The 20,243-nt window shown below is 42.4% G+C and overlaps 2 protein-coding genes and 1 long non-coding RNA gene across 4 annotated transcripts in view; 1 reads left to right on the plus strand and 2 right to left on the minus strand.

Annotated features, from left to right (window-relative positions):
- LOC134196679 (cytosolic phospholipase A2-like) overlaps nt 1-7,498 on the minus strand; it is a 13,125-nt gene extending 5,627 nt beyond the window's left edge. Inside the window, exons 1-10 of one of the 2 annotated variants that reach the window (XM_062665891.1) lie at nt 7,384-7,498; nt 7,007-7,140; nt 4,963-5,030; nt 2,092-2,188; nt 1,711-2,012; nt 1,598-1,635; nt 1,464-1,533; nt 1,160-1,244; nt 794-1,095; nt 702-739 (exon numbers count right to left, since the gene is read on the minus strand). In XM_062665891.1, coding sequence (XP_062521875.1) covers nt 702-739; nt 794-1,095; nt 1,160-1,244; nt 1,464-1,533; nt 1,598-1,635; nt 1,711-2,012; nt 2,092-2,188; nt 4,963-5,030; nt 7,007-7,013 — 1,007 coding nt within the window. In that variant the 5' untranslated portion in view covers nt 7,014-7,140; nt 7,384-7,498. Of the gene's footprint in view, nt 1-701; nt 740-793; nt 1,096-1,159; nt 1,245-1,463; nt 1,534-1,597; nt 1,636-1,710; nt 2,013-2,091; nt 2,189-4,962; nt 5,031-7,006; nt 7,141-7,249; nt 7,317-7,383 lie in introns of those variants that run through there. The other variant, XM_062665892.1, reaches the window with a different exon arrangement.
- On the plus strand, nt 3,231-3,750 carry LOC134196934 (uncharacterized). Its single transcript, XR_009972578.1, has 3 exons — nt 3,231-3,351; nt 3,450-3,554; nt 3,630-3,750. It is a non-coding gene; the product is annotated as an uncharacterized LOC134196934 (long non-coding RNA).
- Nucleotides 7,499-16,579: 9,081 nt separating the features above from the next.
- On the minus strand, nt 16,580-20,045 carry LOC134196862 (uncharacterized). Its single transcript, XM_062666084.1, has 5 exons — nt 19,970-20,045; nt 19,611-19,910; nt 19,184-19,447; nt 17,661-18,076; nt 16,580-17,085 (listed from the first exon to the last, which is right to left on the minus strand). Exons 1-5 carry the CDS (start codon nt 20,043-20,045, stop codon nt 16,651-16,653), a joined length of 1,491 nt encoding a protein of 496 aa, XP_062522068.1. The 3' UTR covers nt 16,580-16,650.
- Nucleotides 20,046-20,243: the final 198 nt, after the last annotated feature.

Raw genomic sequence — 20,243 nt, forward strand, 5'->3', positions numbered from 1 at the left:
CCTCAAACTTAAGGACCACGCTACGCTGGTGACGCGATTGTTGCAGATTGAACCCGCCTCCACTCACCCTCGAATTTATCTAAAGTACGGCGAATCGGATCTCTATACCCAATTAAAACTGCCCATTCTCGACTTCGGAGAGTTGACTACCGGCGACGTCGATAAAAACAATATTTTAGAGTGCATCCGGGTCTTAAAAAATACGGCTGCCTTCGTTTGCCCGTGTACGCGTGTCGAATAGCTGACTAACATCGGTACAATGCAACAGCAGCAGCGTCTTCAAAGTGAAAAAACGACAGGGTATGCGGCATCCAGATGGGGGTTCAGGGGGTTGCAACCCCCTCTTTTCCAATAGGCGTTGTTCAATAATTTCATATAATTTCAGTAGAAAAAAGAAAATTAGTAATGCTATAAATAACTGCTAACGGTGAACCCCCTCTTTCAAAAATTCCTGGATCCGGCGCTGATGCCGAAAACATCGAAAACGAAGAGCGAACACTGCGCGAAATCTATCAAGCATGCGTGTTAAGCTATATACGGGTGAGTAACTGCACGTGACTTCCACGTTTTGCTACCCGGATATATAACTAAAACGGGTGAATTTCGTACTAAGTTTCTGTCATCAGTTAGTAATGCAAATCCTTGGCTAAACGGGCCTATAGAACGTGGCGTTACACGTAAATACTATCAATTAAACATACCTTCTAATTCGCAAGGAATACTTCAACTTTGCTTCACCCTGTCAAAACAGTAATTTAATATGCATTTCAGTGCTCGTAGATTGTACATTTACGTGAACACTATCTTCTCTTTCTTCAAACTCCAATCCCATCTTGATGTCTTTTAGCTCAATGACTAAAGGACTCGACATTTGATGATCAATGACAAGATTAGAATCCCACAGTGTCATCTTCAGCTGGCCTGCTCCTCCTCGCTTGTCGATAAGAAAAGAGAACTCTTCTTCCCACTCGGGTGTGTCTGTGTTCGGCCTGTAAGCGGTGTTCTGTTTAGCAGCATCTTTTGCCTTTTCCCAAGGTTTTGTAATATGGAGTTGAACATAAGGATCCGTTTTACTATGTCCCAATTTTTCTAACACTGAAAGAAAAAATCATGTTGACAATCACCATGCTGTTGTTGTAATAAAACGTAAAGCAACAACGTTTCCGGTAAAGTGTTCTCTTCAAGTCACTTGCTGAATGGATGATGACGTCTAGACGTACAACGTCCGGGTCAGAATAGAGCTCCTGCATATCAAAACAGCATACCCATAAAAAATCAATTACTTGTTTAATTACTTAGATATATGTAGCAACGTCAATTAATTAACTTTTTTTTAAATTTACTGGTTTGACAAAAAGAAACAACTCGCATGCTTTTTACACTTAATTGAATATTCACAAGAAAGAGGTAAAAAATACATTTCATTTAGTACTGATACAATGACTTGCACTGCATGCACGTGCCTTGTCCAGAGCTCCTTGAATCATTGTAGGCTCTTGATAATCAATTGCATTTTCTTCGAATTCTCTTTCACTAAACGAAAAGTGTAATTGTTAGACAATAATAATTATAGGGAACTGTTCAGACGTATGAGTACCTGCGCAAACGCAATGAAATATCAATTTCACCATTTCCCTGTCAAATATTTAATGTATTTTTGCAATAAAAACAATCAATGCCTACTATCTAGTAGCTAGGTTGATCTCTTACGTGTATCTTTACCGTCTTTTGCTGATATTCATCACCGATATTAAAATCATTTAGATCCAAAGAAACAGGATTAGACATTTGGCTGTCAAACAAGTAGTTCGAGTCCCACAGAGTCATTACTAACTGCCCTCGTTCTAGAGGGTTCTGAAGAACAAACGTCGCTTCGTATTCCGGGTTCCAAATGGGGTTTTCGTCGTTCTCTTTAACCGGGGACTTTTTGAAAGCGTCAGCTGTTCCCTTGGGGTTGGTCACTTCAAAGCGGATGTGCGGATCCATTATGTTGTCCAGAAAGAGACTCTTACCTATAATAATAACACTAATTGACTGATATTAGAATTTTTACCTACCAAACAATTAATCCTGTCAAATCCGTATATATACTTTGCTCAGATAGAGTTTTCTTCAGATTTCGACCTCGGTGTAGCTTGACATCAAGAACAATTTCGAAGGAGATCGAGTCTGTTGGTTTTGTATCATCCTGGAATATTAAATGATTAATATAAGTATTACTCGAGATAGAATATACCCGGGGTATACACATCTAAATAAAAAAATCCTAAATGTCAGGAGCTGCCTCTCAGAGGTCACGCCCCCAGCTGTTAGTTAAGCTGGGCCCTGTGCGCTACTCAGGGAACTCTGGGCCTGCGCTAGCAAACTCCTGGAGCCGGGCCAGGCACTCGCAGGAACACCGACTTGTGAAGCCAACTGTGGTGTGAGCACCCGAAGTCTCACCAGGACCCCAGTGGCTGATGTCACGTCACAGCCGATGGCCGCTTAGGACCCCAGTCAATGACCAGGTACTCATTTATACTCCTGAGTCGAGAGAAACAAATGTGTGTTAGTTTCTTGCCTACGGAAATTATGCCATAGCTCGCCATCACTGTGACTTGAACTTGTGACCCTTTAAGGTCCCGGATGTAAACATTCCATAAGATGACTCTCTAACCAACTGAGCTATCGCACCACACGGTACACACACACACACACACACACACACACACACACACACACACACACACACGCGCGCACACACACACACACACACACACACACACACACACACACACACGCACACACACACACACACACACACACACACACACACGCACACACACACACACGCGCGCACACACACACACACACACACACACACACACACACACGTCTGTCGTTTTATTACCATAGGGCAAGTGTGCGATATACGTCGACTTTTAGCGAGTCAATTAATCAATTAAAATTCAATTGAATTCAATTGTTCAATGAATTCACTAAATCCAAGGGCCTGATCCCCTACTGACAAAATAAAATCATTATAATTCATGACATAACTCTTACATATAAACTATCAGTTAAAACGTTCCAAAATTATCACTTGTTAATGCTAGTACATAGAGTTCAACGGTCTAACGGTCAAGTTGTCTCCATAGCAACACGCCTTCGTTGTTTTAAACGGTTATTGTGCGCTCGCTTCGCTCGAAGATGCAGGGAACGCGAGGATACGTAGATCGCGATCGCGCGAACGGTCTGATGTGATTAGAATCTTTTTTGTGCGTTCAAGTTCAACTTGACGAGTTTCGCTACCTCGGGGTGTTCTAATTTTGTTTGGAAAAGACGTCAAATACGCTCGTCAGCGTAGCGGAGGTAAATATCGATCCATCAGATTGTTGCACAGTACCTCGTGTAACGAATTTTCGTGCCGAGTTTTTTGGTTCTACACTTTACTTTTGCCAACTTAATAGAAGAAGTAGGCTCGTAATGGCGTCCATACTGTCTTCGCGCAACGGTTGAGTGCGCCGGAAGTTCTCAGCAAGTTGCAAGGTTGGAAACATGCAAGTGAGCTAGACGTAAGCTACAGACACTGTTTCTACACTTTAAGATACGAATGGAGCTAGTCATGTTGTACCGTCGCTTCTGACTAGGAGGAAAGGAATACCGGAAGTGCAGGGTTACTCAAGAATGCACGTCGATTTGAAGGTGAAGCCAGGAGTTTTGAATATTGTCACTTTGCAGACGTAGCAATTGATGATGAAATAAAATTATAAAGGGAAAAGTTAATGGAAATAATTTTTTTTCATAAAATCGGTCTGGGTAGGGAGTCGGGCCCTAATGAAACCCCTTAAATAATTAAAGAAGAAACTCTACGTGTCACAATTCCCCTTGAAGAATATTTGTAGACCTGAAGAGCATTACAATAATTATTATTACTAGTTTTACGGTATCCGTAGGCGCTTCGCGTTCGTAACACGTCCAATGGAGTTCTCAGACCGTCTACTGAAACGCGAGTCCTAGCTAGACAATACGTATTTGTTGAAACCCTAGCTGTCATGGAAGTAAACATGCAAACTTCCTAGTAGTCTAGATTACGTATACAGGCCTGGTCTAAGTAGTCGTCGTTTCGTGATGATCGTGATCAAGACAATTGAAATGTACAGTCTAGGTATGCACTCAGTTCCGTTGTAACGACAGTGGTATGGTATTTACTGACGTAGAAATTGATATCAGCAAACATTGACTATCAACAGTGTTAGATGCAGCACAGTGTAGTAAAGGATTGATCTTACTGTAGTACGGGATGTGTGAATAGTTCACTGTAAGTGGCATTCAACTCTCCTGAAGGTGTTTATGGGTTGTGAAGTACACACAATCCCTAGCTACAATATAAAAGGATGGGGCAACAGCAGTTCATGAAGCTTTTTTCGTCGCCGTTTGCTCACTTAAACAAATCGTTCTTAGACTCATCTGTAGTCGGACACGAAAACGATTTTTTAAGGTAGGTCCTATCATGAAACATGGTCGTGGGAGAAATTTGAGATTTGTGTGTACACACACACACACACACACACACACACACACACACACACACACACACACACACACACACACACACACACACCAAGAGCAGCCATATAGGACCACGCCCCTTTCTGTTGTGCGGCCCGGATTAGAAGCCTCGCTACGCTCGGCAATTACTATGACTTAGCAAAAGTAATTACAGGATGCACAATGGTTTGCTTTGTGAAGAATATTGGCGATCTATGATCCGTGGTGAGAGGGTTAGTGCTTTTCAAACTGCAACATGCATTGCTACGCATGCATGGCTATACGCGGCTGACAAATGCTAGCATGCTATAGTTGGTGCTACTTGTACGTTTAGCCCAACAAACTTATAGGCATTTGTAGTATTTATAACTGCTATCATTGTGTATAGCAGAATTACCAATGGACGAACATGACAGGCACCCACTCACTCACTCTCTCAACTTGCGGATGCAATATTCTTGCAAATGCTTTCCTCGCTCCGGACGTCAGTTTCCCTAGAGCTGAAAAATCAGGTCTTTTGAATATAACGATTGTACCAATCAATAGCTTGCAGTTGCAAAATCTGTGCTATATATTATAAGTCAATTAATTAACGCAATTGAATAATTTAAGTGAATGAATCTCAGTGTCAAACTTGATAGACATACCACTGCTACGTTTATCTAAAATTATTGTTTACTAGTTCTCAGACATCATACTTATGTACTCTCAATCTAACTGGAAATCAGGAACAGATTCTAGGCTTTGAAACGCAGAACTAAATGTAACTGGCTACAACATTAATCTATATATTCTACCTTCTATACTATAACATAAAATACAATACAGTAGGATGCCAGTTATCCGAACATGCCAGTTAACGTGGAGTGCCTCGGACGCTCTCTATAAGTACGCACTGTAAACATATGAGCAACAAGGTGTAATGTCTAGTTAGTACATTATATAGTAAGCTACTTTCTCATTGTTACCTTGCAGAGTGCAGTCAAGTTTGGGTGTTTGTGTTGTTCAGTATATATGCATGCATGTACTTGGTCTAAATGAGACCCAAGGACACACGTGTGTTCTAAAGTAGAGTAAACATCAGTTATCCAAAGTATTCAAAGAGTCGGATTCCAAAGTGTTCAGATAACTGACATCTGACTGTACTCTTAATTTAATAAAATGGTGTTGTGGTTTTAAAAATCATAATATTTGAAAGATATGGTAATGTTTATTTTTGGTTTCTGTTGATTAATTGAAAGAGAGTACTTAGGATACCAAGTCCAATAACAGAGATCGAGTGATATAATTTGCACAATCATTTCTACCTACACAGCTTTGACAAAAATAATTCTTCTAGACAGCAGCCTCACGTAGACATTCAGACAAACAGACAGACAAACAGCCACAGAGTTTTATATATTCTCTACTAGTACAGCTAGAACTTAAGTTCATGATAAAATGTAGTCCATTTATATGGGAAACAGACAAGGTTGTGATGGTCAAGTATACTGTAATGAGACAGTAGTCAATACATGGAGTGATTGCTGAAAAGATCTGAAGATTACCCATCACAGAAAGCCCAGAGACCGATATAGCTGTAGCTGTAGTGATGACAGACCAGATATTGTATTGTTACTTTTATTGATTCTGAGTCTGGTTATGACATTGAATTTGATATCTCGGTACGTGCAGCATTGCACAATAAAGAAAAATTAAAAGTTGAGAAGTGCAGCAATGATTTGGATGTATGGCAAACAATACGATAAAACTCTTAACTGCATTTTACATATTGTGGAACACTTCGGTCGCTGGGGATAGAAAGACAGAGAGTGACGGAGAGACAGAAAGAAAGGACAAACACACCAACGACAGACAAGACAGACAGACAGACACACAGGCAAACAGACAGACTGACAGACAGACAAACAGACAGATTGCTTTATTGATCAAAGATACAACAAGCAAGTCTTCAAAGTAAAGAAATCCACATCAGTCCATTACTCTGTTCATCTATTTAGACCTAGTGGATAGACTGACAGACAAACAACAGACAGACAGACAGACAGACAGACAGACAGACAGGCAGACAGACAGACAGGCAGACAGGCAAACAGATACTTTATTCTTATATAGACTCTACTTGTGTGCATATGCTAGGAATTTGTAAAAGCAAACCAGTCCTTGCACACAACCAAAGTCATAGATTAACTAATGGACAGACAGATATACACTTAACCTAATAGTAGAGTCCTATACACAAATTTAAATTAAACCCACATACACAACATGACACTACACACACGCGCGCACACACACACACACACACACACACACACACACACACATGCACGCACGCACGCACGCACACGTACACACCACACACACACACACACACACACACACACACACACACACACACACACACACACACACACACACACACACACACACACACACACACACACACAGTACAGAAATGTATAAAATGACTTACCTTGCATGATTCAATTAGTTCCTTTGTCTTTTGAGTTGTCTAGCTCAACGCCGTTCGTTTGTTCCCAATTCCGTTTTACAGAATGTTTCGAACAGACACTTTTATGCAACTGTCTCAGGGAGTCTGGGCTTGTTCTAAAATATCACAACACAGTTGAAAGCATACCAACCAAATGCTCTAGTCTACAAAGATCTACGGCAATGATCGAGTCCCTGGACAAGCTTAGATAATCAATTAAGTCACATTGTGCTCTGAATCCTGAGATTGCAGAACTTTTCACATACTGCTAACGTAACAACTCAAACTCCAGAGCACACGCATGCGGTCTACAACAAACAGACAAATTATGCAGTCTAGTAGACAGACGAATCGAATACCGTCCCAGTCTGATTCACCGCTTTGCAACCGTGTGTCCACCCTGTAAAGTAGAACCAACTCTCTAGCAGTCAAACTCCGACAGTAGTGTATAAAAGGTTGAGGATAGCATCCTGTTAGAGGTCAAGTAAAAATAGAAAGGTCAGATCTCGGCATGTGTTTGATACGGAAGCCGACAGGTACTCATTTATATCAACGCGCACTTCCGGCCACTGCTATTCGTACTCTGCTTGTTTCCTTTCAGTGTTGGTATCCTGTCTCTACGCAAGCTCTACGTATTTGCCAACCTCTCTGGGAAAGAGGACTTCCTCTCCAAGAGACTCTAGAGCGGAAGTCAACACCGTGTCTGACGGCACGCTCTGCCAGGCTCCAATGTTCCCGAATCGTACTCGAGCTTCCCGATTTGTATTGTTCTCGTAGCCTAGCACAGTAATAGAGCGGCGCCTAGTGCATCCCTAGTCCAAGCTACCTAGACTGCTGATCGAATCACATTGGACCTCACAGCTTCAGATAGCGTAAATCGAACTCAGGATCGAGCTCCCTCTGTGAATGAATCTCTTTCCATGCGGCAAGGTGGGTCTCTTCTCATGCAGCTGTACAGGAACGAAATGTAACAGTGAATGTATGCAGTCGAATATCACAGCTAGTGTGGTATATGTAACAGTAGTAGTGTGATTAGTGGGCGTGCACTTGCTATATAAACGTTTGTAATCATAAATATTGAGAGTCGGTACTTGACCGTCAAGGAGTGTCGTTGTCTCGGTATCCAAGCGATCCTCGCCCGTGTTGTCTACTCGTATAGTAGCATTACATCTGGTGTCAAGGAGCGGGATTTCCTGAGTGGATTTGAGCGACCAGGAATCGAACATCGCGGAAATGGCCGAAGAGGTGCAGCATGAAGTGCAGCCGAACGTAGTTGTTCGAGTCCCTCGTACGCCACAGTTGCCAGAATCGTTTGGTGACGGTGATTTCGAACTCTGGGTGAAGCGCTTTGACATCTGCGCGAAGGCGAATCGTTGGGATGCAGACGAGAAACTACTAGGGCTTCCGCTGCTGCTGAAAGGAAGGACATTCGCTGTATATGAAAGGCACGCAACTGCCGAGTCGTACGATGACCTGGTAAAAGGGATCAAGCAGTCTTTTGTCCCGGACACAGAAGAAGCTCGTCGATTAGCGCATCGACAGCTGCAAGACCGGAAGATGCAGGCTAGCTGGAGAGGATGTGGAGGTCTTCCTACGAGCGTTAGAGCGGCTGATCGATCGGGCAGCGCCGAATTTGCCTAACGAACTTCGTAATAGGCAATTGATCGATTACTTTCTGGAGGGTTTGCCAACGCCTGTCGCGGATCAATTGTTCATCCTCGCGCCTAAAACGCTTGAAGAAACGGTTACGCGAGCTAGGGAGTTGATGCTGTTGGAGAAGCGCAGAGGCTTGGGAGCTAGGCGAATCGCTGGAGTAACGGCGTGTGAGGATGACGACGAAGAAGAGAGTGCGTCGGGTCACATTATGAGAGCAGTGCGAGCTATATCAGATCGACTGGACACTCTCGAGAAGACATCACACCCGGTAAGAGGGGAGGCGAAGCAGACACAACGGAATTGCAAACAAGTGCAATGTTTTGGTTGTGGTGAGTACGGACATTACATGTTGATGATACGACCCAAGTAGGAATCCGGACCGTTCGCGAATGGGCTAGCCCATTCGGGAATTCTCATACGGGCTGACCATTTGGGAATCCTCTAGCCCGTATAAGAATACGAGGTGAACAGAGTAGGAATTCAGACCGTTCGCGAATAGGCTAGCCCGTTCGCGAATGCGGTCAAAACCAATGTCCAAATAGTTCCGACTGCTTAATACCGATTTACATATTCGTCTTCGGGTCTAAATCAATTTTTTTACCGTCAGCTGCAGTACGAGTCCAGTTTTCCGTTACTGAAATTTAGGACAAATGGAATTTGAAAAAATACGATCGCGACAAAAAGACACTAGTAACGCGTGCAAATAGGAGTTGTGCACAATGGAATTGCGTGCACACAAAAACACACCGAAAACAAGTCTAGACATGCAAAAGGTTACACTGGAATTGCGTCCACCCAAATTGCGTGAACCCAAATAACCCACAAAAAACTATCACACAAAACAAACTGGAATTGTGCGCGGTATACGTACACTGGAATTGCACGCACAAAGAAATAGACTGAAACCGTGCACCCTGACATTGTAAAAGAATGGAATTACGCAAAAATACATTGAAATTGTGCACACAAAATCACGTTGGAAATAGGCACGAAAAATACACTGGAAAAGCGCACGCAAAGCCGCACGGTTTACTGAGAAATTATCACAGAAATCTATATATTCGAACGCTATATATGGATGCGACATTTTGTGTTGTAAACCAGTTAGAAAAAAATACGAAATCTTAATAACCCATTTGAGAAATAATGATGTCACGCTGCTTTCCAACTCTATATTAATCTAATCACATTCAAAATTCCTCCAAAACCACCAAGAAATTTAAAAACTATCAATAATGCGTAACTTTTTAAAGTAATTTGGTTTTTCTTACCAACCTCGCCACTCTTGCGAAAGCAAAAACATCCACCTAATGTGGACATAATAATAACAATAATAATAATATATTTTGGTTCATATCGCTACAGGTACAGTGCTCTAAAAGATATACACATGCACATAACAAGTAAAAATAGATAGTCGTAGTCATAGAAGAATAAACCTAGAAGAATAAACAGACATAAATTAAAGTTTAATCCAGCTCTTGAAGTCCATGTAGGACAACACCATGATTCTTTTCCTTGTCTCATTGTCCACTGATTGCCACAGATTACCTTGAGTATCCAGAATGAACCCGCTCGCTTAGTTATTATTAGAATGAACGGCTCTCCATGCGTGCACAATTCCAGCGTGTTTTTCTGTGCACAATTCCTTTGTGTTTTGTGTGCACATTTCTAGTGCATTCGTGCGTGCACAATCCATTGTACTTTTGTGTGCATGCAATTCCGGTGTCTTTTTGTAGCGAGTGTAATTTTGTCCAATTCAGCTTGCTATAAAATTCGCAAACGGTATGGCAAGTCTGGGGGCCCATTCGCGAATGGGCTAGCTAGCCCGTTTGCGAATGCGGTCTAAACCAATGTCCAAATCGCTCCTACTGTATGATAACAATTTACAGATTGGTCGACTAGTTTATATCAGATTCTTACCATACACGTGGAGTCTTGCCATATATTAAAATTCGCAAACGGTATGGCAAGTCTGAGGGGCCCATTCGCGAATGGGCTAGCTAGCCCACATGCGAATGCGGTCTAAACCAATGTTTAGTTTGTTAGTGGTTATGTGCGATAGGGACAGTAGACTTGCTTAGTTGTGTTGTATGTAGATTTCAATGTTGAAAATATATGTGTTGACAGACAGGCAAACAGACATACACACACACATACATACATACATACAGTCATAAATTAACTAATGGACTTGGTCTAGAATGTCAAAGTCAAATAATCTATATAAATCACCATGATTAAGTGACAGTTTTGCTGATTTTAGTCACTTATGCTTGGACCTTTTAGTTTCAAGTTAGCTGATTGTTAAGTAGACTTCAATGTTGCCAATATATCATTGACAGACAGACAGACAGACAGATACTTTATTCTCATATAGACGCTGCTTGTACATACGCTAGGAATTTGTGAAAGCAAACCAGTCCTTGCAAAGTCAAAGATTAACGAATGGACTTGGCCTTGAATGACAAACAGACAGACAGATAGACAGACAGATAGACAGACAGATAGACAGACAGACAGACAGACAGGCAGACAGACAGAGATCTGAACTAGACAATACACATAACTCAATCATTGCTCAACTCTCAAACTGACAGAGACACAAACAAACAGACTAGCAGGCGAGCAGACACAGTCGACACATGCACATGCATAACATTATACATATGAAATTCAGACACATCTGACCTTTGATGCAGGCACACAAAGAACTTCTTTCATCCCTAGCACGGGCAGGTCGATTACTGCGAATCCCTTGCTACGAACATAAAATCTGAAACGAGGGCTGTCAACACGCGCGTGCTTTCCATCTCCACTCGCCAGAACTCGTCGGATTCGCATAGCCTTCTCTTCACTAATTAATTGCGAGTTCTGTTTTGCTGAAAGAGTCAGCAGAAATTCGCGGAAGCTGTCCCGACGGTGATCAGCCATGTCTAGAACTAACGCGTGTTCATATTTCGCGCGCCTATTCGCGAATGGGTTAGCCCGTATGAGAATTCCCGAATGGGCTAGCCCATTCGCGAAGGGTCCGGATTCCTACTTGGGTCGTATCATTGACATACCAGGACCCATCTTAGGGATCGACTTCTTGTCACAACATGCAGTAGTTTTGGATCTAAAGGAGAGACTGTTGCGTTGGGCAGGAGGTTCAGTTCCACTGAAGACACCTTCAGTTGGTTTGTGTTTTCTTGCAGTATGGCATAGCTTTACCATGCCGGGTACCAGTAGGCGTATGATCAAGGGTCAAGTTGTGGATTCTGAAGGGAGGCCATGCTGTCTTACTGGGGCAAGGGTGATTGAGCCGAATGCTGGTTTTGTTGATAAAACAGGTGTTATGGTTGCTAGAGCATTAGTAGACGGAGAACAAGGTGAAGTGCCAGTGCAGTTATGGAATCTTCGAGACACAACTTTTGTGAAGACAGGAGCAGTAATAGCAGAACTGGTTGACATTGAGGAGGTGAGTACAGTAGAGCAGTCAGGTTTAGTGTGTGGAATGGTGGGTACGGAGATGAACGACACTGAGAACTTTTTGAGTATCTTTCATTTGGACCATCTTGGTGACAAGGAAGAAACGAGCTGTCACGAGTACTGCGTAAGTATCGTAGTGTCTTTTCGACAGGACCTATGGACATAGGTACGACAGGGGCAGTGGAGCATAAAATACCTACGGGCACAGCACAGCCTGTGAAACAACTACCACGTAGAATACCACACACACTGAAAGAGGAGGTTGACAAACAGGTGACACTAATGTTGGACACAGGAATAGTGAGTTGTTCAAATAGTCCGTGGTCCTCGCCTGTAGTTCTCGTGAAGAAACGAGATGGTGGTGTCAGATTTTGTATTGATTACCGACGTTTGAATGCTGTCACAGTAAAGGATAGTTACCCTCCCCCAAGAATAGATGACACGTTGGATGCATTATCGGGTACGAGGTATTTCACTACCTTAGACTTGGAAGCAGGGTACTGGCAGGTGCCGGTAGCAGAGGAAGACAAAAAGAAAACTGCTTTTGTTACGCAAAAGGGTTTGTGGCAATTTAACAAAATGCCTTTTGGGTTGGCCAATGCGCCTGCAACCTTTCAGCGGATGATGGAGGTAGTACTAGCAGGGTTACAGTGGTCGGAGTGCCTCATTTACCTAGATGACGTAATAGTGTTTTCGTCGAGCTTTGACAAGCACATGCAAAGGCTGGGACTAGTGTGTGAAAGATTGGAAAAGGCTAATCTGAAGCTAAAGCCTAGTAAGTGTCAGTTTGTGCGATCAGAAGTGTGTTATCTGGGACATACAGTACCGGAGAAGGGACTCCAACCGAATAGCGAAAGGGTTAAAGCAGTGAGCGAATACCCAAGTCCCAAGGATGTGAGCCAACTGAAAACCTTTCTTGGTATGGCCGGGTATTATAGGCGATTTATACCTAATTTCTCTGAGACTGCTGCACCACTATATGAACTTTTGAAGAAGCCGAAACCATTTGAGTGGTCTGTAAGCTGTGAGAAAGCATTTACAGAGATACGAGAAAAGATGGCTACAAGGCCTGTGTTGTCTTTTCCAGACTTTAGTCTACCTTTTGAGTTATCTGTGGATGCTAGTGAGATTGGTTTGGGTGCAGTACTCCAACAGACAGTTGAGGGCTCACAACGTGTAGTGAGTTTTGCGAGTAGGACATTGCACCAACATGAAATAAACTATTCAACCATTGAAAAGGAGATGCTAGCAATTGTCTGGGCCATAGGCCACTTCCGATGTTACCTTTACGGTAAACCGTTCTTGCTCAGGACAGATCATCAACCACTGGTCTGGTTGAAGAGCATGAAAGAGCCTCAAGGAAGGTTAGCTAGATGGTTAGCCGCACTAGCAGAATACGAGTTTTCTGTACAACACATCCCCGGGAAAGCGAATGTGCCAGCTGATGCTCTGTCAAGAAGAGTAGGGGGGGGGGGGGGCAGAACAGTGGAGAACAAGAGAAAGTAGAGGCAGATGGTACAGAGACTCTGGACGAAGTAATGACTCCTTACTCTGTAAATGCAGTCGGATTTGAAGCAGATTGGAAGTTAGATGAAATGGCAATGCTGCAGAGACAAGACCAGGTATTAGCTGAAGTCATCTATCGGATGGAACACCAACATAAGCCACCTAGGTCTTGGAGTAAAGATGGATGTTTGAGATCATACAAACGATTGTATCACCAGTTACGCATCAGGGATGGAGTGTTACATAGGGAAAAGTACGTGGCTCCACCTGGTGGACGGTGGGAAAGGAAAGAAGCTTTAGTTATTCCAAGTGCAATGATACATGATGTACTCAAGGAGGTACACGACAAGGCAGGACATATGGGTGTTGAGAAGACCTTGGCTAGGCTTGAGGAGAGAGCATGGTGGCCTGGGTATACTACGGATGTGATGGACTGGGTTCGTTGTTGTGAGATGTGTGCAAGAAGGAAAGGACCAGCGGTGAATCCGAGAGCGCCATTGATGAGCGTACCGATTGGATCACCCATGGAAATGCTGGCCATTGATATTTTGGGTTCTCTTCCTGTTTCGAACAACGGAAATAAATACTTGTTAGTGGTTTCTGATTACTATACAAAGTGGCCAGAGGTTTTTCCGTTGCCTCATCAGAAAGCTACCACTGTTGCAAAAGTACTGTACAATGAAGTAATATCAAGGTTTGGGGTGCCACTTGTGTTGCATAGTGACCAGAGAAGGAATTTCGAAGGATCAGTGATGAGAGAGCTATGCAGTTTGCTGGGGATGAAAAAGGCAAGAACAACACCATACCACCCGCAGTGTGATGGTTTGGTGGAAAGGTTAAACAGAACACTATTAGATCTTTTAGCGAAACATGTGGATGAGAATCAGAAGAATTGGGACGAGTGGATTGCGACGGTGTTGATGGTTTACAGATCAGCGAAACAGTCATCAGCACAGGAAACACCGTTTAAACTAATGTTTGGAAGGGATGGACGACAACGGTTAGATGTTATCTTGGAAGGAAAAGAGCAAATACCACAGTTAACGTCAGAATACGTTTCAGCTCTAAGTGAAGCACAGATGAAGAGTATGGAAAATGTTAGAGAATGTTTGGCAGAGGCACAACAGAATCAAGCAAAGTCATATAACAAGGAAATTGAAGTAAGGCATGAATACCAACAAGGAGACTTGGTTTGGCTATATAGTCCGGCAGTAAAAAAGGGTCATGTGAAGAAGTTATCAAGTTCGTGGAAAGGGCCATACAGGGTACTGAGAAAGAAAGGAGACGTGAATTACTTGGTGAAAAATGTCAAGAAGGGAGCTGCCATAATGGTGCACTACAACAGACTGAAACCATGTTATAGACATCTCATGGAACAACAACAAGAAGAACTGACGTACAAGGAAAAGACAGGTCGACCTGAGAAGAATGAAGCAATTGAAGATGAAGAATGTCTTCCGGCTCCAGCTGTTGAAATGCTTGGAGAGGAGATATCGATAGTGGTACTTCCACCAGAATTAGAGAACAGGGAGCATGAGCTACAAGAAGAAGAACCAAACATACACTTACCAGTCCGTCCAGAAAGAAACCGGGTTCCACCTGTGTGGCATAGAGACTATGATATTAACTAATAATTGACTTGTTGCGTTGAGTTTTGTGTTAATTGATTGTATCTTAGAAGTATGTTTGGAGCAAAGAGGGGAGGAATGTGGTATATGTAACAGTAGTAGTGTGATTAGTGGGCGTGCACTTGCTATATAAACGTTTGTAATCATAAATATTGAGAGTCGGTACTTGACCGTCAAGGAGTGTCGTTGTCTCGGTATCCAAGCGATCCTCGCCCGTGTTGTCTACTCGTATAGTAGCATTACACTAGCATAACTTTGATGGAACGATAGCTTCATAATTAACTAAGAGCATGAGAGTGTTGACATTGGTGACGTGGGGTGACACTTAGATGACGTGGGGTGACACTAGGTGAAGAAAGTAGGTGGTATGATCCCAGACCCTCTCCAGCGTTGTCGTGTTATACGGGAACCGGGCATGACGGCGCGAGAGGGTCTGGTACGAGGCTAGGTTATGTGACAAAACACAACGTCGCTGGAAGACGACCGGAAACTATGAGACATCTTCTGTTTTCCAAATTGATGTTCAGAGGCTGGTGACGTTGGTTCGGAACGTCTTGATCATGGGCATGCTTTGAAGCCTTTGATGCGCAAGTGGTGTCTGCCATGGCAATCCCGGATGTGTTGGATGGATGTCCCGGATAAGAACGCCAGCTCCCCCGACTTCTTTCGTCTCGAAAACGAGAGAATCTGGAAACATCAAAGGCAGATCGAGTCTAAAGATATAAAATATCTAGTACATTTAATCAGGTACATCCTATTCCGGAAGTTTATAGTCGTCGATATCGATTGGCAAACTCAACTTTTAAAAAAATGGTCCAACCAATGCCGGACCTGCCAGGCCCTGCGATGTCAGGAGATATCGTTCTACGCAATTTTTCTCGACATCAACATTTGTCAGTCCGCAACACCAGACACACTGACAGCCTTGGTCCCATTGCGCTGCCTTCACACTGCGGCTGGGGTGAGGCTACCTCTAACAGTTCCCTTACAGGGCAGCATACAGACACAAACACACATACACATACACAAGCTACAATTAATTACTATCTAATATATTACTATTAATAGGTTTACGTCTACTGTACAACCTGTGCAACATTGTAAACTACCTTAATTAATTTTGTAAAACCAATACTTAATTCTAGAAATGTTATCGTGTTATACTGTACAGGATTTAGGCAAGACAACGCAAAATGGTCTGGTATGACAACGGCCGCGCAAGAGGGCCTGAGTACCATCGAGGCTATCAAGAGGCTACACGGTCTGGTCCCGGAGATGTAGTAGAGACTGAACACAGTTCAACTGACAGACGGCTTTGTAATGATAGTACTGTGTGTATGTACACTGTGTCTTTCAATTAATTAATTAAGTAAGACAGTAGTGACTGTAAGCAGAGTCTAAAGTGTCTAGATTGGAATGCCGTCCTCTTGTAGTTACGAGTTTATCTTTGGCATTACATTTGTAGATAAGGTTGCTTAGTGGCTTGTACTTGGAGCAACGTACAACTGTAGAGCAAAGTCGACCATCTAAGGACACGGGATGACAAAGGTTCGTGAACTTGTCTGCAGTTTCAAAACCAAGAAACGAAAATGCTCCCTTCATTTGTTGCAGCATATTGTTCGCTGACAATAGCAATTGTTGAGTAGAGCAGTTGGCAGATGAGAGCTCTCCGAGGATGACTAGTTGAGAACAAGTCGGCTTTGCTCCGGAAATAAATAACGACGCCATTTCAAATGTGTTCAATGTTGTCCGACAGCCTGGTATCTCTCTACTAGCTAGGCTTGACAAGAATCGCATCGCCTAAAAAGTACACCCCAAAATAAGTCTAGATATAATACCAACTGTAGCGGATCCAGGCGGCTGTATACTGGGCGCTGTGCCCCAGGGGCACTGGCACGTACCCGGAGGTACTGACGCACGTGCCTCCGTTTAGAGCCCTTTTCTTGAGTTTATAGTTAAAATCCGAGTCAATTGATAGCGTATAGTCTCAAACAAATGTTTAGATTACTGGAGACAAATTTTTTCATCTTGATATTCGTTCATCTAGCCTAACTCGTGACGTCATTGAAAACGCATTTGGTTGCTACTTAGCTGCCAAGAAGGATGGTGCGCCACTTCTTTATTGCCCCTGGTAAACTATATTTAGGTAGTATAGCTTTCTGTATAGCTTTCTATACACACTAATAAAAATCGAAGTCCGTGTTCATGGATACATGTACCTATAGCCTTCAGCCTAAAAGACACGCCCACACCTCCAGTTTTGTGACCCCGTATAACAAATCCTAGATCCGCCACTGAAGTCACACTACACATGCACTACTTTGTTAATTATTTTACTTTGATGCGCGCATGCATGCACACACGTACTTGCGCACCTGTTTTACACTGCAGACTGTTGTATTTGCGAAGGACATCGCAAAACACATTGCCGGTGTGACACTAGGTTCTACAGCTGGCAATGTAGTAGACGACAGACCGTTTGCTGAAACGATGTCTAAGTAAAGAACGCACTCGTGACTTCCATTTTCTGCCGGTTGCACTACTTCTGCCAGTCTAATCGGTCTAGAATCACCTCTTCCAGTTTCGTCAATGGTAACTCCGAAAAATTTTATTCCCAACTTTTCTTCGTACGTTTTGTTATAAATGTAGTCGTAGATCCATCCTGACTGAAAGGGACATTTGAAGTTGCGCTTATACACTGGGGGATGTCCACTAACTGTGATGTTTACATAGAACGGTTCATTGATAGAAACGTTGAGTCGAGACGGTTCAACCACACAGCGAACGGCCACTGCAAACCAAAAAGCAAACACGTTTAGGTTTACCTCTAGTTGTTAGGTGTAATAATATTTATTTGTTATTTTATTATTATTAAATATTAGAATTTTAATAATTTATTATTAAAAGTATTAAATTGCTATTTTGGTATTATTGCTGCTACACAGTGAGTATATAGAGATCTGCTTATCCGGGTAAGTTGGGCCCAGAGTGTGTCCGGGTATATAAAAGTGATTTGCCCGGATAACCGATATCAAACGGTAGTGGCTATGTTATTACATCTTTGCTCTAGAGTGTAGATATCCGCAATAATTATTGTCATAGCAAAAACTGAGAAAGTCTAAAGTCTAGAATTTACTAATTTTTGTTTGTAGCGTAGGTATACGAAGAGGCCTGGTAAGTACTGTACTTTCCAATATTTTAGTCATGCATGAGCTTTCACTAAGTGTTGGCTTTATAACGTAGGATATCTTGCGAGTTCTTGTTTTAGTAAAAGTTGGGCTTTTATTTCTCACCAGCTATTTCAGACTACCTCTAACAAATTTTCAGATCTACAGAGGCAGTCATGCACGGATTAATTCATTTTTAAAATCATTACATTTAATAGCTGAGGCCTCTGCAGCTAGCGTATCAACTAGCTATAGTATACGGGGTGCACAAGGTCAATGATGCTAAACGTTAGAAAAACTTTCAATAAAAAATAATTAATTACCATAATTTGCTGCATTCTTAAAAGTCAGGAAAGTAATAAAACTGATCATTTTTGCTTCGCAACGGATTTTACAACTATTTCAAATGGCGCCGTTAAGTTTGTGCATCCCTATAATTCACGAAGCCTAGCTACTTCACTTTATCATGGTTTTGATTTCGTGTCGCCAATTTTGGGTCAAGTAACAGCATCTGTTTACGTCTCAATGTTTCTTCACACCGGATGGTGAGAACGCTCGTGTTGTACTAGAGAAAGCTGTACAGTGTGTTGCCTCGTGTCATATTTGATAGAGAAATAGGACAGCATTATTATTGTAAATATTCAGATATTACTGTAAATATTATTATTGTAAATATTAATATTAACCATTACTAATACAAAACAGATTCGTGAATGAGACTCATGCTTGACCGAAGACGTAGAGAGTGACGTTCTTCCTGATAGGGTTCATGTAGTAGCTGTTCCGTATCTTGCAGTAGTAGTGACCGATATCGCCAAGGCCCGCATTGTGTATCGTGTAGTTGACACCGTAGTGAACCACGACTCCATCTTGATTATACCAAAAAGCAGTAGGAGGAGGATACAAGTAGACAAAGGACCAATAATCACAAGATAATGTGACAGAATCGTTCTTTGATGCGTTAATTGTTGATGAATTCAGATGAGCCACATATGCTGCATGAAATCGAAAGTCAAATTTAGATAATTTATCTAGAGTACAGTACTGAAAGTATGTAGCTACATTGTGCACAGTACAACTCTACATAAGAAATTTTTTATCTAAAGCTATGGAGATCTAGTGATACTATATACTGTAAATGCAACTCTTTCCACTTACTTTGTACATGCTTTTCTGCTTCTAGAGAAGCATTAAGCTTGTCGTGGCATTTGTAGACGCCCGCATGTTGAGCTTTTGGGAGAGCGATGTGAACTCGACAGCCGCAAACGAAGTCGACGCTCTTTCTTGTTGATTTCGAGCAGTTTTCTGCAATGGCGCGACCGTTGTGAGACCACCGCGGACTCCGCGTCCAACTGCAACAAAACAAGTCAATAAACCGATTGTGTCGGTCCAGATAGATGACTGGAACAGCCGGCATTGAGTAAATTTCAACTCGTGACGTAGGATCGAATCCTGCACCTAGACGAGCTAACACAATGGGGAAATGATACACTTTAGTGCAAATCTGTACAATTTACCTAGATCGCCGCTGATCCAGAGCAGAAACAAAATAGCAAAAAAATGCTTCCTGAAAGTGACGCTTTGCAAATGCATGCCTAGATACAATCGTCTAGGCGTCTCTTGATGCAAAGGTACAAACGTCCAGCTATAGCGTCACGGTAATGTACTGCACAGCTAGAGCGTGCAGCTTGAAGTTATAATCACTGGTTGATCTAATGATAACTCTAGCTCTAATAGTATTAAAGAAGAAGTTGATGTATGGATATCAATATATTAGACTGTTGTACTTGT

The sequence above is a fragment of the Corticium candelabrum genome, chromosome 21 (genome assembly GCF_963422355.1).
Source record: "Corticium candelabrum chromosome 21, ooCorCand1.1, whole genome shotgun sequence".
NCBI classification, from domain to species: Eukaryota; Metazoa; Porifera; class Homoscleromorpha; order Homosclerophorida; family Plakinidae; genus Corticium; species Corticium candelabrum.

Bases quoted from the DNA above. Each gene is read 5' to 3' on its own strand.
- LOC134196862 (XM_062666084.1), bottom strand. From the start codon at position 20,045: ATGCATTTGCAAAGCGTCACTTTCAGGAAGCATTTTTTTGCTATTTTG. The intron at 19,448-19,610 runs GTAAGTGGAAAG...GATTTCATGCAG, and splicing joins AGCAGAAAAGCATGTACAAA to CATATGTGGCTCATCTGAAT. The intron at 18,077-19,183 runs GTCAAGCATGAG...TTTGGTTTGCAG, and splicing joins CGTCACTCTCTACGTCTTCG to TGGCCGTTCGCTGTGTGGTT.